This window comes from Danio rerio, chromosome 3, assembly GCF_049306965.1.
Source record: "Danio rerio strain Tuebingen ecotype United States chromosome 3, GRCz12tu, whole genome shotgun sequence".
Lineage (NCBI taxonomy): Eukaryota > Metazoa > Chordata > Actinopteri > Cypriniformes > Danionidae > Danio > Danio rerio.
This window is the reverse complement of record NC_133178.1, coordinates 61,188,136-61,212,500: the sequence shown is the minus strand read 5'-3', so window position 1 is coordinate 61,212,500 and position 24,365 is coordinate 61,188,136. Positions and strand designations below refer to the sequence as shown.

Below are 24,365 nucleotides of genomic sequence, written 5' to 3'. Positions count from 1 at the left end.
TATTATTAATTGTAATGATACATTGTTTATTGCTATAAATTTAATATATAATAATAATAATAATAATAACAAATATCACAATTTAATTATTGTTATTGTATTGGATTATATTTATGACAAGAAAATGCATTTACCGTCTAAATTCTACAATTAATTCTACAATTTTGTAATTATTTATGAATTTCACTAGTTTTTAAGTAAACATTATTATCGTTATTATTATATTTATTTTGTATATTTATCATATGTATAATGAACCATTTATTATTATTATTATTATTATTATTATTATTATTATTATTATTGTTAATTGTAATGATACATTGTTTATTGCTATAAATTTAATAAATATATAATAATAATAATAATAATAATAATAATAATAATAATAATAATAATAAATAATAAAATTTAATTATTGTTATTGTATTGGATTATATTTATGACAAGAAAATGCATTTACCGTCTAAATTCTACAATTAATTCTACATTTTGTAATTATTTATGAATTTCACTAGCGAATAACAAGTGAGTAATAGTGCTTTCAAAAGCAAATCCTCGCTTTTTTTATCTTCTTCAGGCCACTAGTTTTCATCTGATGTTTCTAAATGTAATAACAACTGTTTTACACACAATTCCTGTTATAAAGGGGTCCTATTATGCCCCTTTATACAAGATGTAAAATAAGTCTCTGATGTGCTTAGAGTGTGTATATGCAGTTTCAACTCTAAATAGCCCACAGATTGTGTTTTATAGCTCTTTAAAACAGCCCTTTTAGGCTTTGATCTGAAATGCTCTGTTTTGGTGACTGTCGCTTTAAATTCAAATGAGATTGTGCTCTTTTCAAAAGAGGGCGGAGCTATAAATGACTGTGTCAGCATAGTTGCAGATTCAAAACTCTAATGGAAGATGGCTGCTTCTCACTCAGGGCTGTCATCGTCACTAGTGGTTGGGCCTTTCCCGCTTGTTTTTATTAAGTGTGATTATAAAAAATAGAATTAATAAATTTTTACCATTATAGGCTGATTATATTCACACACTGTTGCTGCACAACCCTTTATAGAAGTAATGTTTGCATTATGGGTCACCTTTAAAAAGGATTGAGCCTCTTGTTTTCAATCTTATCTGAAATCAGATGGTCAAAAATAGACACACTAATATAATAAAACAAGGGTCTGTGAGGAGACGTGACTCTATGCACTCATTCCAGCAACAAGTCGCTGTGCATTTGAGACGCAGGCAGCTGCGTTCGGCCTCCCTCGAGACTGATTAAACTGGAATTTCTGATGCTAATCTTTGTTTTCGCACAAAAGGGCCGACACATCCTTGAAAAGAATGCAGCATGTATATTTAATGCAAACTGGGGGCTCTGTGCGGTGTGTCAGTGAAGTCTGTCACATTGGTGACATACACAACCAATTACTGACTAAATCCCCATTCGTGATGGAGAAGCACACACACACACAGGTTTACATTGAGAGCTGCATCGCCATAATTACCGAGTCATATTAGGAATGTATGATTTTGCTTTCACAATTTGATTTATTTCAAAAGTGAAACAAAATATTCGATCCAACTTTATATTAAAATATACAATTTTAGTAGTGGTAGTATTAGTGGTAGTAGTAGTATTGAAAAATTATGTTTATTATTATTATTGTTGCTGTTGTTGTTATATAGTAATAACGATAGTAATAAAAATCAAACATTATTATTATATTTGTATATATTATATTTAAAATAATAAAATGTTATTTGTTATTATAATTAATAATAATAATAATAATAATAATAATAATAATAATAATAATAAATTATCTTTACTTACCAATAATAAAATGAATATAATTATAATAATAATAGTAAACACAATTTATTATTATTATTATTAATATTTATTATAAATATAATAATATATACAAATATATTAAAATTAAAAATAATAATATTAATAAGTAAACACAATGTATTATTAATATTATTAATCGTATTGTTATTTATATTATTATAATTACTATATATTTATTGTATATTAATAATAATAATAATAATAATAATAAAAATGAAACAGTATTATTATTATTATTATTATATTTGTATATATTATATTTATAATAATAAATGTTATTTGTTAATGATAATAACAATACTAATAATAAGTTATGTTTACTAATATTAATAACATTTATTATAATTAAAATAACAATAATCATAATAATAATAATAAGTAAACTATGTATTATTATTATTATTATTATTATTAGTAATAATAATAATAATAATAATAATAAATAACATTTGTTATTATAAATATAATAATATATACAAATATAATAATAATAACAACAATGATAATAAATTATGTTTACTTATTAATATTATTACTATTTTTGTATTATTATTACTATTATCATAACATTCAAATATATTATTATTAATTTTGAAAAATATTTGTATTTATATTAGGGACAAATCCTCATTCATGACGAACAGACAAATGCACGATACTAGGAAAATAAGCAATATTGTCGCTGATTATTGCGAAAACTAAAGTTCTTGTGATATAACATTTCCCTAGAGAATTTTTTTTATAGTTTAAGTAATGATCATAAAAAAACAGGTAATATTAATCTAATTCAGGCTAAAACAAAACTATGTTGGGGTGCAAATACTCAGACTTTAAAATAATTTACTTATGTATGCTATATGCAAAAAAAATCTTTAACGGGAAAACATACATTATTACATAACAAGTACAGGAAAGAATAATTATGATGTTTGATTTTTAGGTAAATATGTTTTTCATGTCTAATTAAGATGGAACAGGTTTCCACATTTAATTTTTTACAAAACAATTGAAATGCTAGTATCATTTAATATTAAGTACATATTATACAGAAAAAAAAATTAAATAAATAAATAAATCACAGGAGGGTGAATAATTTTGCTTATAAAATCCATTCTGAACATATTTGACTTTTTATTGATATTATTAAAATAAATAGTTGTATTTTAATATATATTAATTCTTAAAAGTTTTGAACAATTTGAGGATGAGTAAATCAAAAAATAATGACAGAATTTCCATTTTTGCTTGAACTGTCCCTTTAATATTAGTTAATGCATGAGCTAATGGGATGTCCCATTGTCCGGCATCACCAGAAGTTCAGACGCACAATTCAGGTCAAACAAACGGACCCACAATGCATCCACAACACAACACAAAACAGCTTCCTCTGCTCTTTTCTCCGAAAGATTACAGTAATAAAATTGAAATTAAAAACAAGTAATCTGGATTTTCTGCTTGAGCCGTTAATAATGGCTGACAGCTGTCGCATGCAGCACGAGCACAAACACACACACACACACACGGAGACCTGCAGCTCCTCTGCCGATGATCAGAATGCTGTATTCCTGGAAAGCTGCTGTGGTTTAGGGGAAGTGTACGCTTCCTCCAGGGTTTGAAACTGTGATACGGGGTTATGTGATCCAGGAAGCACTGCCCGCCCAGCTTGTCTTCTTTGTGTAAGGTTACTGTGCCCGGCTGACCTGCAGCGCAGCTGTGTGGCACAGCACATGCACACTCATTCATCAAACCCAACCAGATTATCCCAGAAACCTCTACTGTGCTCAAATAGGGGCTGCATCACTTATTGATTAGTGCGATAATGGTATGTGCAATATTCATATCGCAGAAAGGTGCAATAATTGACTTGAGAGTTGACTACAGATGAAAATTCTGGGCCAAAATGTGATGGCCGAAGCCCAATGGCGTTATATGTCAGCATACTGCCCGTAATGTTATCGACTGTAGTGATGTCATGATACAGAAATTTCGGTAGCAAACGGTAGCAAGTCACAAAGTCAGGGTCTCTGCAGATAGCATAATGTCAAATTTAAGACCTTTTAAGACCTTTTTAAGACCATTAAGTATTAAATTTAAGACCTATATCGCAATATCAAAAACACGCGAGAGAAAATGTAAAGCACAAAATTAGGGGTAAAATAAAGTTATTTAAATTGAACAGTAGTAAAGTCAGGTTAAATGCACCATTGAACTACAGAAAAAACAAACATCTTAATGCAGATTAGGGTTGTAACGGTATGAATTTTTTACGGTATGATAATCGTCTAAAACAATACCACGGTTTGACGGTTTTGCGGTATACGGTATGTTACAAATGTTACAAAATAATAGAACAGTGAAGCAAATTTGACTTTTTCCAAATAATATATTTTTAGTTACTATAAACAACACCATTTACAATGAACAAATAAAAATAAGAAAATAATAAATAATGTGTCAAAGTCCAAATAAAGTCCAAATAAACATGGTGCAAATCCTCAGTAAAAAATAGATATAAATATTTACTATACTATAAATAGTTACATAACGAAACTAGATTCAATATGGAACATCCTTAGGTTTTATGTGCCAGCATGGATATGGTTGTCTATGGATATGGATTTGGATGTGGTTGTCTGCAATGTAGACAAACAGCTGCACCTTCATTTGTGTCTTTTGAAAACAGCAAGAGCAGCAGTTCGTCTTTGCTGTGTCACTGTTTTGTCATGTTTCTGTGCTGCTGTGCATGCAAAAGTACTTAGTATGAGAATTATTTCATGCAAAACTTTTTTTTTTTGCGTTTTATTTAGCCCCTCATAAATGTATGCCTTTCTCTCATTCCGTGTTGTTCAAAAAGCTTGGTCCACAAACAAAAGCGAAACCTATGCTTATTGGTTGTGATATAGCGAGTTTGAACCAATCTGGGCATGGAGGAGGGACAATGCATCAATGTATCATGTCTGGTTTGTCCGGAGACACAGTGACGAGCGTTTCTTTGTCAAATCAGCGTTGTCAAATTTCGATGACGTAACCGCACTGATTCCGGAGCCTCTGAAAGTCCGAATGTTATGTGATACAGCAATGGAAAGCTGAGATTCTCTTCTTTATGCCAAATTTTGAATTGTATGAATCGGATCAGCGGATCAAAAGTTATTAAACATTTAAGAGCAATACTTATTTTTAGCCGCGGGCAGCTGTCTCGGTCTTTAAGGGTTAAAACCGTTGATATGCAATTGTTCATGGTATGATAATCGTGCACGTTCAAATCGTGGTAAACCGTCATACCGGTATATTGTTACAATCCTAATGCAGATTTATACTTTCACCTGGCACCGCATCGCACAACTCACAAAACGGATTAAGGCTTTTATAATTGACACGTTCACCATTGAGATTTTTTTTTTAAATGACAGGGGGCGGTCCAAAAAAAACTAAAAAGTAAAATCAGAAAAAAAGATAATCATTATCATTGAAGATGTTTTTGGGGGGCCTCTTTTTTGTTTTAACAAACTTATCCCTCAGAGTTTTTCCAAAGTTTTACAAAAACTTTCCTCCTTTCCCATGGCAATTTCTAGCCAATAATGATTGGTCATTCTGGCAAGCAGAAATGTAACTGTGATAGAAAATAGGTAACAACTTGATTAGGTATTATAGCCTACTGTACTATTCACTCTTCAAATAAATCCCATGATCAATCCCTTTTTATCCCTAAAATAAAGTGAACTAGTGTCTGCTGTACAGTGTTTTGTAAAGTACAGTAAAGTACTTCAATTACTCTACAATTCAACACACTTTACTGTAGTAAAACTACACTGTATTTCATTTTATCAGTTCACTATTCTTAATACTACAGTATGCTGAAGCATCTCTGGAAAAGTACGAAAGGAGTCCGACGGAGCGAGAGCAGATCATTCGCACCTGAGCAGCCAGTGTTTTGAGAGCTCGCAAGCAGTTTTGTCCATGAACAAAGGAAACCGGCCCTTGAGCAGAGATTCGCTCTCTCGTATTACAGCGCTCCCGACTTATAAAACGGCGCTTGCGATATTTGTCAGTGAAATAACGTCATTCTCTGCCAGCCGAAATCATGTCGCGCGCACTCAAATCGAACTTCCGCAAACTAAGCGATGATGTCACATTCGCTGCGCGCACTGAGTTTAATAAAAGAAAGCTGATTGGCTATTGCAAGTTGACGTTTTGTAGTTGTAATACCGCAAATTACAATTGGACTAGTGAAATAGTGAACTACAACAACTCAAAAACCTAGCAACAACAACAAAAAGAATTTAAATGAGCATTAGATGGGACATCGCAAAAATAAGACCTGTGCAAAAATATTTAAGACCTAGAACAGCAAATTTAAGACTTTTTAAAGCCTTAAATTTCGATTTTTAAATTTTAGACTTTTTAATACTTTTTAAGACCCCACGGGGACCCTGTAAGTGGCTTTGAAACGCTCCAGTGCCCATGTATCTGTGTTTGTTTAAATACGTACTCAACAGCGCTCAAATGTCAGCCAAAAATTGACAGTTTTGATATGACTCGAACTCGATATTTTGACAACCCTAGAATATGAAATACTCACACTGCAGAAAGGTGCAATAAATTACGATCGGTACTGAATTGGTTTTTTTTTTTCTTTTAATTCCCTGCTAACATGTGACTTTAGGGCTGCACAATACTTAGTTTCAGCACCGATATCGCAACATGTGCAAGATACATCACAAAGATATCAAATCTTGAGTCTGAGTTGACAAGGAGCTACAGAATTGTATTCAATTACTGTATTTATATGGAATTTAAAAGAAAAGTTATTTTATCAAACTGTTTTACTTGACCTAAGATTTTTTAGATATTTGGACTAGAAACGTATTTTTTGTCATCGTGATTATTCAATTTCTGTACCTGAAAAACAAATTGTGCTATTTAAACTATCTTATAAAACTGTATCCCATTTCAATATTGTGTAAATATTGCACTGAAGCATTTCAAAGCCGCGTAGATCAGTTGATCCATCAGCGGACTGCTCATATGTCAGCTCAAAGACAAACCAGCTGATCTACGCGACTTTGAAACACTCTGCAGATGAAGTACTTTACTATTATATTGTAAGTTGAAGTCAGAATTATCATTTGAAAAACAAAATCACTTATAAAAACAACATCCAAGCGTGCTATAACTGTTATAAGACCTGAACAATGCAGTGGCTTACTTTACATCCAAAGAACAGAAAGATATTCAAAGATGCCTTTTCAAGTTGTAAAGAAATCTGTGTTTTTGAAACTAATGAAGCCAGCAGAAGTCAATGATTTATTTGAATTATTTCTAAAATGTTTCTATTTTGAATAAAGTATAATGTTTTCAATGGGAAATAAGCTGTTGTTTTTTTAACCCAGACATTTAAAAGAAATATATTGTAGAGCAGAAATCACAATACTGTGGTACCGTGATATTTTTATTCAAGGTGATAATACCGTCAGAATCGTATTCACCTTATTCTCAGCTGTCGAGTGGGCGCTGCCATTTGAATCTTTTTGTCTCGCGACTTCCGGTCACACTCACTTCCATTCATTTTTTGACGTTAACAACTGCTCGTTACGCTGCTTGATGTTGCAATTTAATATTTTCTTATTATATTATGCTACTTGGTCTGTGTAGTCATGCAAACATTTGTTTGTTGAGCAAGTAGTTTGGCCATTTTCTGCTGTTTATTATTCCTAGTCATTTCTCCCATAAGCGACTGAATCGGAAGCTCTAAGACAATCGCGAAAACAGGCGCACTTCCGCATTTTAGAATAAGGTCAATACCAGCCCATACCAAGCCATGATCCTCTCTGTTCTCAAATCACATCCTCAAAAATACAGACACTCAAAATAAAACTTAAAAACGCTCACGCCACACACCAAACCTTGTTAAAGACTTCTGTAACATCGCAGTTGGAGAGGAGGAACTGAAAAGGTAAGATGAAAGTGGTGTTATTTTGGTGGAGCAATTATTATGCATTTTGATAAGAGATTCCTGCTTTTTTTGTCGTTGTCTGATTAACATGCGCAGATCAATGGCTCAAAATATAAACAAGGAAGTGGTTTATTTTAAAAATGTTGCATTTAATTTTAGACAGGAGAATAAAAATAGAAACTATTTCTGTCAATATCAATGAAGCCCTTGATGTGGCCTTAAAACTGCTATCTCATACTGTCTGGAAGTGAGAGAGACTTTACGGCTACATTACAAACCCCTTCATCAGCTCCGCCGTAAACACCAGACGCACTTTCATAACACCTGTGGCCTGCCTTTACATCCCCAAACCCCATTCGCACGATGAGCTCTTCAATAAAAGCTAATAGTAGAGTTATTCATTCCCTTCTGGAAAGTAAAACACCAGGCTAAGCGGCAGGTTAAACAAGTAAACAGAGCCGGGTTGCTGGGATCTCCAGGCAGGATACACGAAAGGGACAGACAGAGACGTTCTGCCCCTCCAAGACAATAAAAGAGGAGGGAGGGAATGTTTTTATCTTTGAGCAACATGCTGTAAAACACACACAAAGCTGTGATCGGAAACAATGGTCCCAGCTTGTGTGTGTGTGTGTGTCTGAGGTTTGAAGGAAGGAAGCCAACTAAACCCCCCCAGACAAGTACAGGAGAATCAAGAGTCTGAAGGAAACGGAGACCATCAGGCCTTAATTTTGATTCACTTATTTATATTTTGAAACTAAAAATATATTTAGAAGATCTTAATGCTGTATGGATTCACGACTTTACAGATGAATGATGCAGTGTTCATTTCGCTGATGAAAAATATTCGTCACAATTTACGTGACGAACACGTTTCTACCGACGAAAACTAAATAAAAATGAAGTAATGATGACGACAACTATAATAAAAAAAATATTGACATTTTCGTTGACCTATAAAAATGAGACAAGATTGTGATTGAGGGACGTTTTTGGGTAAATATACAATCAGAACTAATCTTGGTGGATGATGCATGACGCACATTTGAAAAGTAACTGATCTTTAACCGATTACATCCTCATCCATAGGGGCGTCTGTCTGATTAAACTATAATGAAATGGCAACAGCTGAGAGAAAAGGAAGATTCACGATTAATGTCAAGACAAAAAGACTGTAAAACGTTAGAGGTCAGAAACAGCTGATGAAAAAAAAAACATCTTATGAAATTTAGTCGACTAAAACTAAACTAAAACTAAAATGATTCAGAGGACGTTGATTAAAATGATTCAGAAACTGACTAAAACGGAAATGGAATTTTTGTCAAAAGACTAAGGCCCAATCCCAATTCTACCCCTTAGCCCTTAGAATTGGGACACCCCTACCTCTTCATGGGAACGCACAAAAGGAGGGGTAGGGGTGTCCCAATTCTCTTTAGCTTGAAGGTGTAGGGCTAAGGGCAAGGGGTAGATACCTCTTCAAATGAAGATTTTTCAGCACCACACTTGAAACCAAGGGGTAAGAAAATGTCCCAGAATACACCAGCCACAGCAGCACCAGGAAATAAGGAGATCCACAAATTAGTCATTTTTGTCATTATTACGAACTTTTACGACAAACAAGCACGTTTTAATATATTAATAACCGCATTATTGTTATGATGCTTTTCAAAAAACTCTAAAATAATATATAATAATCCATAATCCATAATATATAATAATCCATAATCCATAATAACTCCTGTGTTGCAGTTCCACAACATTTTGAGGGTGCTTTCACACCTAGACTTTTGTTTCAGACCTGTCTCGTTTGCCCAGTTTGTTTGGCATATGTGAATCCACCAATCGCGCTCTGATCCGCCCTAAATCAATCGCTCTGTGATCGCTTGAATGAGGTGGTCTCGGCTCGATTGAAACAAACTCTGGAGCAGACCGATTGAAGAAAGAAAGTGATACGATCCGAGCCCAGTTATATCACAGTGTTTTATGGATATGTAATAGGCATATATACAGCTATATGAAGAGAGAATTATGAGTAGGGCGGGAGGTCATTCCAGACATTCCAAGTTTCGTGAGTCTCCCGCAAATGCACAGAGACTCGCGGGTGCCCGCAAACGAGTGATAATCTCCCGGAAATTGCAAGTCTCCCTCCCGGTCCTCAAATACGTCGCGCACCCTTCTCACCCCTCCCCACCGCATCCGTCGTCCTCTTCAGACACGTCGCGCACAACTTGTCAAACACCACCAAACCACTACCATCACCCTGAAAGCTGAGCGGGACTCTGCAAAATAAACCGTGAAATGGACCAATGTGAGAGAGACATTTGTTTGTCATTTGTCAGTGACTTGATTTAGCTCTTTTTGTCCGTTTAGAAACTTAGTCGTGTGAAAGCCAACCACACCAAGAACAAAGAGCAACAATGTAAGAATTTGAATCCCTGTTTCGGAACAACTGAATTGATTCACAGGGGTGAAAGCACCCTGACACTCGATGACACTCGAATAGCCTGTCAGAAAAGTCTAGTGGCTGGGAATGGGCTTTTTACAGTGTCTGCTAAAATGTTAACAATGTTTTGGTGACATGGAGCCGATCCGCGAATCAGGACAGGCTTTCACACGAACTAGGAAATATTTCAGTCGTTTTCACGTTAGCTGTATATAATCAAAGTAAGATATATGAAAAAATAATGTGATTTTTCACAAGTGAAGCACAAGTACACGTTGCTTTGCACCTCATAAACACAAACAAGCCTTAAAATACACCCTGGACCACTCCTTTAATCGTTTTATGTTCAACCCACTTAAAATTTGTAAAAAAAAAAAATAAAAACAATTAAGTTAACTTAATCGATTTATGTCAAGACAACATGAAGCTATTAGGGTTGGGCAAATAGACGATGCCATCGTCCATCGCCGATGGCAAATAGACAACACGATGCTGAGAAGGCATCCCCGATCCTCCGCCCCGCCCCCGTCGCAAACCCGCTCGCGAAAAAATTCTCTTAGGCCGTTTACACGAATATGTCTGTTAAAATGCCATTTAAGGACGAAAATGATCCACATCATGTTTTATCTAGCAATTCTGAACAGCCCTCCGTCTGATGAAAACGTACATCACATGACCACACACACACACAATGTCATGCGCTCCTCAAAGTTTCACTGAGCAGTTCCCGTTGGACAGTTTATTAAGGATGTACCACTGATATTCAGACATCTCAAGTCTTCCAGAAGTTCCGGGAGTTTCTATGCATTTGCGGAACTCATAATACCCGCAAACGATTGAAAATTTCCCGGAAATCGTGTGTCTCCCTCCTGGTCCTCAAATAAGTCGCGCACCCTTCTCATCCCCGGATCCCTCCTTGCTCTTCAGACATGACACCCCCACCCCCACTGATTTTCACATGGTTACTATGCCATCATTCATCGTGATGTTTCATTTTAGATATCGTACAATTCCAAATTGGTCGACATCGCCCAACCCTAGAAGGTATTGTGTGGAATGCCACATTTTTTTTGCAGTGTATAATGGAAGGCAATGGTCCCCTGTTTTTGGGATTTAACAAGCATGTAGTTCAAATCAACCCCTGTGGCTCTTGACGATACACCGAATGATTGGTAAAATGGTTTGGTCACTATTATCAACATTAGTAGTTGAGCTACACGATTAATTGAAACAAAATCAAGATTGTGATTCAGCAAAAGTTGAGAATCTCTGCATTTATATGGTTTAATTTACCCAAAAATGTTATTTCTGTCTTTATGTAATGATGTATTCGCGGCCGCGAAATTACACGTGACGTTGGCTAACCGTAAGCTGTTACCACAGAGAGGGCGGCGGGCGGGCGTATGCGTCTACTTTAGTGAACAGAACCTGCATAGGCTGTGAATAACAGGTAATAAAGTTGTAAACAACATTAAGTTTGTGGAACATTTGGGAGCCCCACAGGAAGTATGAACAGCACTTCGCAGTGAAAATAAAACCAAAACCGTGCACATCATTTAAATAATCATATCGCATTTTAGAGTTATGAGTACTGCAAGCATTTAATGTGTTTTTCAATAGTGAACACAATGTGTTGTGCATGAAATAAATGTTTAACAGTGTCAGTATAACTACTGTGGCCTATATTATGTTGAATATAATGCAAGAGGGAATCTGAAAATGACAAATGTCTGATTTTACCAGTGAATAAAATGATCTAATAATGTTGTTAATGAGAGATTGCAAGCATATGTCTCAAACATAATAATTCAACATCAGAATTATAAATAATTATTATCTGATGCCATCACTTTACTGTACATTAATGACCAGGGAAAAAAGTGCACTATTCCAAGTCTATTCAAAATTGAGCATTTTAACCAACAGTAGACCTACACAATGGCTGTTTCTCAATTCCAAGAACGCAGAGAACGGGCTTGCGTTCTTGTGGAGATCGGTCTTGCCAGATGTGGTTGGAAGAACGAACTCAGGAGACCTCGAGGGCAGAGAACGCGTCCTTTGAGAAATGAGATGCTGCGTTCTTTCTGATGGTCACATGACCTTCACATGTTTTAAATGGTAAATTATTTAAACATTACAGCATTCATACAGCGATTTATTGTTTTTCCCCTTTTCAAAATATATACTGTGCATAAAAACATTATAAATATACACCGCACAATATAAAAAAACAGATTTTAATACGAATTTCAGCAAACAAACACCCTTAATGTGTTTATTCATTTATTATGATGTTCATGGTTTTGTTTGCTTTCACCATTTCATTTAGGGAAACTCCTGAGGTAAATAAGTGATATTTCTGAACTTTAATAACAAATCTAAATAAAATGCTGCGCTTCCCACCTCCAGTTGCAATGACTTCTGGGACTTCCAGAGCGAGTTCGGTGCTCAAGTCTGCATCGGTGCGTCCTCGATATCAAGATCACATCCGGGAAGTTTCACGCGTCCTCTGTGCGGTCTTGAGTATTGGAACTGAACTTTGGCAGCTGATGAGGATGATGTATGAGAACACGAGGACGCAAGACCACTGAAGAACACATATTGAGAAACAGCCATAATAATCAAAATTTTTGAAAATAATGATCAAAATAATAACAATTATAATAGCTTACTCTTATAAAGCTTTATTTTACATCTACAGAATCGTGAGAAAGGGCGAAGCAGTGGCATAGTAGGTAGTGCTGTCGCCTCACAGCAAGAAGGTCGCTGGGTCGCTGGTTCGAGCCTCGGCTCAGTTGGCGTTTTTGTGTGGAGTTTCTCCCTGCATGTGGGTTTCCTCCGGGTCCTCCGGTTTCCCCCACAGTCCAAAGACATGTGGTACAGGTGAATTTGGTAGGCAAAATTGTCTGTAGTGTGTGTGTGTGTGTGTGGATGTTTCCCAGAGATGGGTTGCGGCTGGAAGGGCATCCGCTGCGTAAAAACTTGCTGGATAAGTTAGCGGTTCATTCCGCTGGGGCAACCCCGGATTAATAAAGGGACTAAACCGACATGAAAATAAAATGAAATGAGAATCGTGAGAAAAATCATCTTCATTTTAGCCAAAATCATGCAGCTCTAATTTATCCTCTTGTATTTTTCTTGTCCATTACCTTTAGTCAACATAACCTAGTTAAATTAGCATTTAGTGCAGTATTTTCAAGATTAGGCAGTTTAGCGAAGACACATTCATAAGGTAAAATGTAAATGGAACCATTTTCAGAAATCAGACAGCTGTCCGATCAGAAAAAAAGCATTAAGTGACCAGTTGGAAACAGAAAACTCTATTTGTGGACTGCCTGTAGCACAGCCTCTGAAACATATTTCAGCAGCACATCAGGCAATGAAGTTACATGTCAATGCACATCTCTGAAACTTAGCAGAAGAACGTGCTGGTGTACCTTTCCAAAAATAAATCCTGATTTTAATATGGATGATGAAATGTGACCAAACAAACAAGCCATGTTAAGAAAGCAATAAGACAGAGGATCTTAATTAAAAATATCTTACACCCTTGAAAGCAATGTTCAGAGTGGCAAAATAGGAATAAGCCTTCATGAAGTCTGAACACTACTGATCACAAAAGATCCATTTGAAATACTACAAGATGCAAATGGTAATGATTCTCATCTGACCACTTGTGATAGAATCCCTGCAAATTAACCTTAAAGGTATAGTTCACCCAATAATAAAAATGTACGCACACTCAAGAGGTTGTAATACTTTATTAGTTTCTTCTGTTGAACACAATGGAAGATATTCTGAAGAAAGCTGAAAACCTCTAACCACTGACTTGCATAGGAAGAAAAACAAATACTAGGGAAGTCAAATGGTTAGTCAAACTGGTTGGGAACAAGTAAATAAATGATGACCAAATTTTCTTTTTGGAGTGAACTATCCCTTTAATGCCGGGTGGAAATATGTTAATTCTGGTCACTGGATACAGCATGGCCTTTCCTTCAAAGTAGGTCCATGAGAATCTAAATCCCTAAGCTCACACAATGATGTACTAATGCTAATAGGGATCATCTCAGTACTAGGACTACGCAAAATATTGAACATATCAAAATAGCCTGATTGGTTTTACACAATATAGTTGTGCAATTTCAGAAATATTGGTGATGCTTTCTTGTCACGAAAAAGTTTGATAAATTTGTTGGTCAGAAAGTTTGCTTTTAAATGTCGAATTGCTTGCTTTTAAATTTCGAATTACCCCCACAAATTCGTTATATCTAATCAAGACGCGCGGATTAGGATTATGATCAACTATTGATCATAATTATGATCGATTATTCATTGTTCTGTCATTTATTTTTAGTGTAAAATGATCACTTATGTTTATATACCAATGCTGTTTTTTGAATTATTTTTAAATCCAAAGAGAGAAAGGGACTATTGTTTGTTTTTAATATTATTTTGTGCTCTATTAATTGGTTACTTAGCCGCAATAAATAAAACCTTAAGAGGTTTTCATTCATTTTCTAAACTAATAGTGTTTTGAAATGATTGAATGCATAATAATCGTGATACCGGTTAAATCGTCATTATTTCTCAGACTTTAATCGTACAACCAAAATGTATAATCGTTGCAACCCTAGACTACCCTACTCCATCCCAAATGTTACCATCACAGAAGCCAGGCAATGTCGTATTTTAACTTTCAACTCAAGAGTATTTTCACAAATCTACCTGTAACAGGTAAGACGTAAAGACACAAAACTGCCAAGATAAGCGCAAGAGTGCAATATGAATCCCCCAGAACATAAGCATCAAACCAAAAGGACCAACCGAAATAACCAACTGAGAACTGAAATTGAGCTCTTTCTCAAAAAATGTTCCCACATTTCATAAGTCTTTGAGGAACGTCGCTGCCTCAAAGCCAGAAGAGCGTTGCGACGGCAGCCTGTGTCTCTACAAGCCTCCGAGTCCAATAGCAGCTGAATAATAAAGCCTCTGAAAGACACCACAGAAGGTCTTTCACTCAGCCCGGATCCCAACCTGCATTTGAATGCATTGGTACATCAGTTGTCTGAAATATTCATGTTCTTTGTAAAGAATTGATGCGAGGCCGTGAGGAAGGCAGTCCCTGGAGGGACAGAGCCAATCCACTAACGCAGCTCGCTTTACGCCTGCGGGACACTGCTGACCGTCCACTCGCTTAACCAGAAAAACCTGGCTTAGTGACCGACCAACTTGCTTTGCCACTGGCTTTCATTGCTTAGCCTTGATTAAATATCAGCGTTTGTTAAGTTACATACACATTGGACACATTTATTTTTTGTGATATGGTTTATATAGTTAATATACAAGCTATGCACAATAATAGGTTGACTGACAGCACTGTAGCAGACCATTGCTTTGTGTGAGCATGCTAACCAGCATAATCAATATTAGTTTGCACAAAATGGTTGACAGAAGGACGGTTGAAATAGAAATCACTCATTTCAGCTAATATATATCTTATATAATATAATATTTAATCAAAGTTTCCTATATAATATAAATTTCAATCAGTTCAGCATCAATATCGCATCTGTAATAGCCAGACACAAACTCACGGCAATTCGTAACTTTTTGATTTAGTGGCTAATTCGTATGAAGTCGTACGATCTAATTTGTACAATTTAGTACGATTTGCTCGTCGCCCAATGACGGTTGGGTTTAGAGGTTGGAGTTTTCTGTGCCACGCCTCATTTTTAAAATCGTACATTTTCATACGACTGAACTCCGTACGACTGAATTTGCCACTAAACTGGCAAAACGTAAAATACTTACGTTTTCACGTGGGATCAGGCTGAATAGCCACAATACAGGGTCTGCAATGTTGAGCTGGGATTAAATATTGAGTTGAGATATATATTAGGGCTGCACAATATATGGTTTCAGAATCGATATCGCAATGTGATCATTCGCAATAGTCATATCGTGACTATACGCAATGTTTAGTCTAGATTATAATTTATCATTTCTTAAGTGTTTTTTGAGGCCTGTGACTGTGTGAGGGTTTTGAAAGCATCCAGGCCTAAGAAATCGTACTGTTTTTGACATTTAAAAAATAATGATGATAAATTCTATTGAATCGTATAAAGAAAAGACTATGCAGTATTATTTAACATTTGATTATTCAATTATAGACTTCCTGAATACAGTTCAAACACAATAAAACGCTGTTTTTAGAATTTGTATCATTTTTATTGGATTTATCTATGCTTATAGATTGTTTCTTATATTTTGTGCATATTGTATGCACTCCTCTACAAAATCATTCCAATGTATATAGGGATTATATAGCCACAGTTCAAAATACATTATATTTTTGGAGTTACTGCAGAGTTTTACCATAATGGAGTAAAAGTTTAGCATTTTTGCATGTTTTTAAGCCCTCAGAAAGTTTCAGGCACATGTAGCAATTTAACTATTTGTAACTTTAATAGAAAATCATTTTATTGACTTTTTAAACAGTAAAGTCTTTGCAGTGTTATTTTATATTAGATTTTTTTTCAATTTCTGTACCTGAATACTATTTGACTGCTCTGAAAACAATAAAACACTGTTTATTTCAGTTTTATATTTACTCTATTGCACTTATCTATGCTTGTAATTTGCTTATTACATTTGATCAAGTGTGCCGCAAGCCTACGTTTGAGTGAAGGTTTCGGCCGTTAGATCGCCCCCTGGGGGCTGGCTGCAGTACAAGTCATAAAGCCCGCCTCCTCCGTGTTAATGAAGGAGACTTGAGCCCAAATAAAAAAAAATATTACACTTGCAATAAAATGTCCCGAAAGATAGTTCTGGTCGATTAAGGCACTGGTTATTGTGCTGAAATAGGTGCAGATCTTCATTTTTGTAAACAGTTTGTTTTTAGCAGTAATTTAATGCTGGGCGTGTCATCGTGATTGACAGCTGTGATTAACAGTTTCTCAAAGCGCGGCGTCTGAGCTTCGGCAGGAGACTGAAGTAGACTGAAATGTTATTATTCGATTTCTGTGTTATTTTACCATGACAAAATGAGTTCAGCAGTAAACTATAGTTTCTGACATACATGATCCTGGTGGAACACTGTTTATTCGCTAAGTTCAGGGCTTTTTTCGGGCTTTATTAGTTTGCTGATACACGCCTAGCCACCCAGATAGCAAAACACAGTTCCGGCTAGATTCTCGCCTGCCGGAGACTTATCTCTTAGAGCTCAGACTGACTAATGTTACCTCTGCTGGACCTACTCCGGATGCCTGGACTCACTACCCAATTCCAGCCCGAGTCAATCGAGCCAGATGCGGCGGCCGAGCGAGCAGGCGCTGCCGCATTCGAGCCGGAATCAGCCTGCGACGCCGCGAGTAAGTTATGCGCTGCGGCCTGGAGCTGGCGCGATTGAATATATAAAACCCTCATATTTGTTAACGTTATTACATCCATTTGTGTTGATATGACAGCAAACGCATGCTGAGAAGTTCGGGGGGCGTAGTTGATTTTACATAAAGCGTTTGATTGGAAGCTCGACTCTGCTCATTTTCGCGGCTCCTCCTCTGGCTCCATCAGACAATCCTTCTGCGCATGTCTGGCTCCAATTTCAGCAGTCTTTTGCGACAGTTTGTGCCCGTCAAGCAGGCGTTTTGCCCTCAAGGCGTTCAATGGGAAAAAGGGCTGTCGCGTCGTCCATATTTTTTACAGTCATTGCATTTGATGCATGATTCGCTCACCTACAGAATTGTCCCAAATTACGAAATTATTTCCAAATTGAGCTATACAAGTCATCTGTTGAAATATATATATATATATATATATATATATATATATATATATATATATATATATATATATATATATATATATATATATATATTAGGGCTGCACAATATATCGTTTCAGTATCGACATCGCAATGTGTGAATTCGCAATAGTAACATCGCAAGATATTTAATGTTAAGTTGCATTATAGTTGACTAGGAGCTACAGAATTAAATTTATTTACTGTATTTATATAGAATTTATACAATTTACGCAATAAAAAGGGTTTTCTATTTTATAAATATATTTTGTCTTGTTTTTACTCCAAATATACATTTCAAAGCAAAAACCAGAATGTTTTACTTAAACCATAGACAGATAATTTTGCTTGTTTTACGAAAAAAACATTTTTTTAATTTCTTTTGAAGCTGAAAACAAAGCACTATTTTTACTTGATTTACTTGAATGTTTTGAAATTTGGACTAGAAACGAGACATTTTTTGAATAGTGAATATTCAATCTCGGTTATCTGAATATTGTTAGACTCCCCCCAAAAAAGTCCAATAGAGCTGTTTAAATCTTTGGAAACTATGTATATCGCAATATTTATTACAGAAAAATAAAATATTACAATTTTTTTTCAATATCATGCAGCCCTAATATATATATATATATATATATATATATATATATATATATATATAWAWATATATATATATATATATATATATATATATATATATATACATACATACATACACACTTATATACACACACACACACATATACGTATACATATACACATCGCAGAAATATCGCAAAAATATCGCAATGTCAGTTTTTTCAATACCGTGCGGCCATAAACTACAGAATAATGACAAGCCATTTTAAGTTGATCATATCTAAATCTCAAACATCACCTGCCCAGTGTATTGCTCTATGCCTAATATTATCTTTTTCTCATTTCATGCAACAGTATCAAAGCCTCAAATAAAGAAAACATCACCCTGGACCTCAAAAAAAACAGACATAGGTGTCAGTTGTTTGAAATTGAGATTTATATAATCGCGTGAAATCTGAATAAATAAGATTGATGTGTGGTTTGTTATGATAGGACGATATTTCTCCAAGACACAACTGTTTAAAAATCTGGAATCTGAAGGTTTAAAAAAAAAATCAATCAATCAAAATCACATTTTAAGCGGTCATGGATTAAGCTCTAAGCAAGGCACATTACTAATCAAAAATGGGGTTTTTGATAGATAGTAATTTTACTTCACATTCTAATTATATGTTTGACCCATGCCATGTATTTTTGTCTATTTCCAAAAATATATCTGTACAACACAAGGTTTTGTGGTCGAGTAATAAATAAATAAAGTAATAAAAAGGTAATAGCGCACAAGCTGAAAGTCACCACGTGAATCAAGCAGGAGTCATGGCTGAGACGGTAATATTCCAGACGGCTATAAAACTCTGAGCTCTGTGAATTTTATCTCTAGGTACAATAATGCCTCACCTGTCTCAATCATTGAACGGTGATGACAGTTAAGGGCACGGCTGCACGGTGGCGCAAGCCCTGAATGTACGACCATAAGACATTGTCATATCCGGTTAACAGCACACCTGCACCCTTTAGCTAACATTAGCCTAAATACTCTTTTTCCAAGACTCATCTACAAATATAAATATCACAGAATACGAGCGAGCGGAAACTGCTGGAACTCATTCTAGACATTTCTAATTCATCTGACTTTAAAGCAACAAGATGGATGTAAATCCATATATAAACAAAACTATAATCTATTGAGGTATGATAACCAAATTATTCAAATTCAAGACTCATTATTGGGGTTTTAGTGAGGTGGATTGTACTAAACATAATAGAAATACAAAGCACTAAATGGGTGTATTACAGTAGAACAATAAGTCCTTAGCTGTGCAAAGCAATATTCTTCACTTGATTGCTTCAAGCGTACAGTTTTCTTTATTAATAACACACATTTTGGACCAAGTAGGTCTTTGTTCAAGAATGGTGCAAATTATTAAGAAAATGCATCTGACAGTGAATAATATTTCTCTCATTTACGCTACAAAAATAGCTTATCTATTAGTATAAAACCTGAAGATGTGTATATCCCAAAGATTCAAGCACTACTGACGCAATAAAATTATGTAAATAATTATTAAGCTATATTCTAAAGATACCACACACTTTTGCTATTAAAAATGCTCATTGTTTTCTTAACCCGTATTTTGAAATGCTATTTATACAATTCACACGTACTTTTATCTCTTAGATAAAATAAAATGTCCAATTAAATATTAAACCAATATCTGGTTTTGCTAGATATTTAACACCTGCACAATTCTGCTCAGTCATTCAGAGCTTTGTTTTCAATACTTTGTGATGGTTTACATTTGTAGCACCAAAATATAACAATAAAACATCCCTAACAGGAACCACTTTTTGTTTTGTTATTGAAGGTTCTTGAGTGTGGATTTAAATGTCCTTGATATTACATTCAGGTCTGTGTTTATGGTTAGAAAGTCTTCTGATATAATCAATATAATCCAATTCATGCCTAATATAAGCATGCAAACATCATCTCTGAAGTGGTGTGTAAAATACAAGGATAATACCTCAAATAAACGCCCCCGAATGAGAGAGAAATAAAGAAAACGCGACCAACCTGAATGCGCCGCCATCGGTAAGTGAGAAGGATAATATTTCCCGGGTGGAAAATGAGGCGCATGTTGAACAGAGCCGTGGCCGGAGGACGAGATGCGAGAGGCGGCGCGGTGCACCAGAGTGGCCCGCTCTGAGAGGAGGTGTGCCGGAGCGGAGAAATCACGACCCTCCATTCCAAACAAAACAGCCGATATAATCCCAAATCAAGCGGAAATCAGAGGAAACCTGTGTAGTGTAATCCGTTTGCGTTTGTTTTAGTGGAAGGCTCGCCTCTCCTGCTCAGGTTGAAGTCCTCAATCATCTTTTCTACAAAGAAAGAAAGGAGACGTTATAATCTCGCTATGCCACGGCACTACAGCTGACATCGATCTGCTCCATGCTCTCGGCAATCGTCACATGAAAGAAAACTGCAGTATGCATTGCAGCCTATTTGTGATTTATATTCGTTTAGATTAAGAATTGCATTTGTTTTTATATATATATATATATATATATATATATATATATATATATATATATATATATATATATATATATATATATATATATGTGTGTAAGCGTCCATTGAATTGATGTGAAAGAGATGCGAAAAGGCCATACATGGCAGTGATTGAATAGGCCTAATAAAGAGAGAGAGAGAGCGATTCTCTGAGTGTGTATGGATATAAATACACGCAGAGAACATAGAAACATTCAACATTGTGTTTTTATTACATTTTAAATTGTGTCTTTGTGTTGTATACACACTTACACACGATGGCAAATAACAAGCAAACGTTAAATGACATGTCAGCCTATTGTGTGCTGCATTTGACATGCTCGACTATAACATTGTAGTTGGATGAGTGAAGTAAATTATTTAGTGTTAGACACATTTGTAAATTGAATACATTCAAAATATACCTGTTTATGTATATATATATATATATATATATATATATATATATATATATATATATATATATATATATATATATATATATGTGTGTACAGTTGAAGTCAGAATAATTAGCCCTCAGTTTATTTTTTTCCCAAATTTCTGTTTAACAGAATTTTTTTCAACATATTTCTAAACATAATAGCTTTAATAACTCTTTTTTTAACTGATTTAATTTATCTTTGCCATGATGACAATAAATAATAATTAGATCAGATATTTTTCAAGACACTTCTATACAGCTTAATGTCACATTTAAAGGCTTAACTAGGTTAATTAGGCTACCTAGGCAGGTTAGGGTAATTAGGCAACTTATTGTAGGCCTAAAATGATGGTTTGTTCGGTAGACTATTGAAAAAAAAATCTAGCTTGAAGGGACTAATCATTTTGACCTTAAATGTATATTAAAAAAATTAAAAACTGCTTTTATCCAAGCCAAAATAAAACAAATAAGACTTTCTCCAGAAGAAAAAATATTATCAGACATACTGTGAAAATCTCCTCGCTCTGTTAAACATAATTTGGGAAGTATTTAAAAATAATAATAATAATAATAGGGGGGCTAATAATTCTGACAATAGTCTAATAATTCTAAAATTGTTATTGTACTGCAAGTAAAATATCAGTAAAACAGTATTATGGTGTGAAATTTCAGTAAAAAAATAAGCAAAGGGGTGAATATATGAATCCTTGCTCTGATAAATATGATTTGGAAAATATTTAAAAAGAAGAAAAAAACGATGCCTGTTTTATTTTACATGACAGTGGCACCACAAATGCACTCTTATTACAAAAGAAATCAACATGTATAGCCTACCTAACCATTGTGATCAAAATAAAATGCAACATATAACCATTTGGTAGCACAAACACCCCTTTGCTTTTTTGTGTACACTTAAAAGCTCAAGTGTGTGATTGTGTGTGCATGTAAACAACTGCAATCATCAATTGTTTTATGATGCATTTTGCAATTTACAGCATTAAAACATCGAGTGTCTAGTTCCAAATTATATTGTAGCCACTAATATTAAATCTCTTTTATCAGTTCCCAACAATGAGCCTATTTGTGCTGCCTCTGCTAGAATTGTTCATTTAGGGAAGAAAAAACACTGAATGTCACCCAGCAAATTAATTGTTTGTGGGATTTCCCTAATCGATATACGCAGAACGCGATAAATTACAGCACTTTCGGAAAATATACAAAGGAAATAAATTGCTTTCCGTCGTAGCGGGCCATGCATGCAAACCAATGAGGCTTTACAGCAGCTTTTGTCTGCTGCTCTCCGTCAGCCATTACCGAGCAGCCCCAGCACTGAACAGCCGACCATTTTCGAGCACATTCAATCACACACTGCATGCTTTGTTTTAACCACGAGCCTTACCATGCAATTCAACACCTAAATGCTTTGTATCGACAGCTCAAATGGGATTGTTGTTAAATATTTGCATAATCGCGGCGTAAATACAGCAGTTGTTGCTGGGGGCTTTATGAATCGTGCATGCTATGCATGAAGTAATATGCTATAAAATATGCAGTTATGTCTATGTGCGCAAAATAAGTAAATAAAGCATGATATTTTGTGAGTATCGAAGATTATATTTCGCATGACTTCCATATGTGGGTCTGTCTGTGGGTAATGTTGGCGGGGTGGGGGAACGCGCTGCCCGGACACCAGCAGAGACACGAGTCGCTGTGTCAAGCCGGATGAGAAATGTATCAAAATATTGATGATTGCCAATAATTATAAACATTAATACGTTCACAACCCTGATTATGATGATAATAAATGACAGCTAGGACATTTTTGATGAATCACGTCCCTTTTGTTTGTTATTTTTACGTTGTCATGTTTCAAATCAGGGACTGCGATTTCTAACATGACAATAAAACAATTCGGTTTAAATTAGATTTAGCAAACAGGACAAATAAAAGCGCACAATTACCTTAATAATACAAATGTTTTGAGATGCATTTTATAATATGTACGTGGCTTACAGAACTCGGGAAAATATATCACCATATTTAATTTGAGTGCTGAACACAAGCTCATTCGGATATATAAATTATCTTCACAAAATTACGTATCAAACGCCTTGAAAATATAACATTTAATTGGGGTGGATGAAAAAGCAGGCTAACGTAACGTTAAATGGCACCGTGCAATTTGATTGTTTATATTTATTGTTTCCATTCGCTGTTGTAAATGTTGCACTATAACTGCATAAATGCTTTTATTTATTATTATTATTATTATTATTATTATTATTATTAATCACAACCATGACACATGAATTTAATATAAATATAAACGAATTACTTACTGGTGTGTTATATCCGTGCATAACAATAAATATCTTTAATTAGAAATCAAGAAGAAAAACAGTCAGATAAATGATGTCGCTTGTTTTGGAAAGCATATTTCAGTGGTTCGGTCCTTATAGTTCCTCTCAAACGGGTTTTGCAGCAGTTGTCGCTCGCCGGTCTCGGGCTTCTCTATAGGCCACTGTAGTCGCGAATCGAGTCTCCAAAGCGGCGATTCTCTTGTCCGGCGCCGACCGTGCCTCTCCGCTCCGGGAGAGTAAACACACGCGCTCATTGGTCACATTTACGAATGATAATGAGGTGACGTCGCTCTCCTGGGGACTTTGCGCGTTCTGATTGGTCGAAATCTGCGACCAATAGGAGTCCGACGGGATGAGCGAGCTCAATGAGGCGAGCGGCAAATTCAAGCG

The 24,365-nt window shown here is 35.2% G+C and overlaps 1 protein-coding gene across 1 annotated transcript in view; it reads right to left on the bottom strand.

Moving 5' to 3' along the window:
- The window catches only part of bahcc1a (BAH domain and coiled-coil containing 1a), a 153,125-nt gene extending 128,966 nt beyond the window's left edge, over window positions 1–24,159 (bottom strand). Inside the window, exons 1-2 of the mRNA XM_001338177.10 lie at window positions 23,955–24,159; window positions 20,697–21,001 (exon numbers count right to left, since the gene is read on the bottom strand). Of these exons, the coding sequence (XP_001338213.6) occupies window positions 20,697–20,868 (172 nt within the window). The 5' untranslated portion in view covers window positions 20,869–21,001; window positions 23,955–24,159. The remainder of the gene's footprint in view (window positions 1–20,696; window positions 21,002–23,954) is intronic.
- Between the last annotated feature and the right edge of the window lie 206 nt (window positions 24,160–24,365).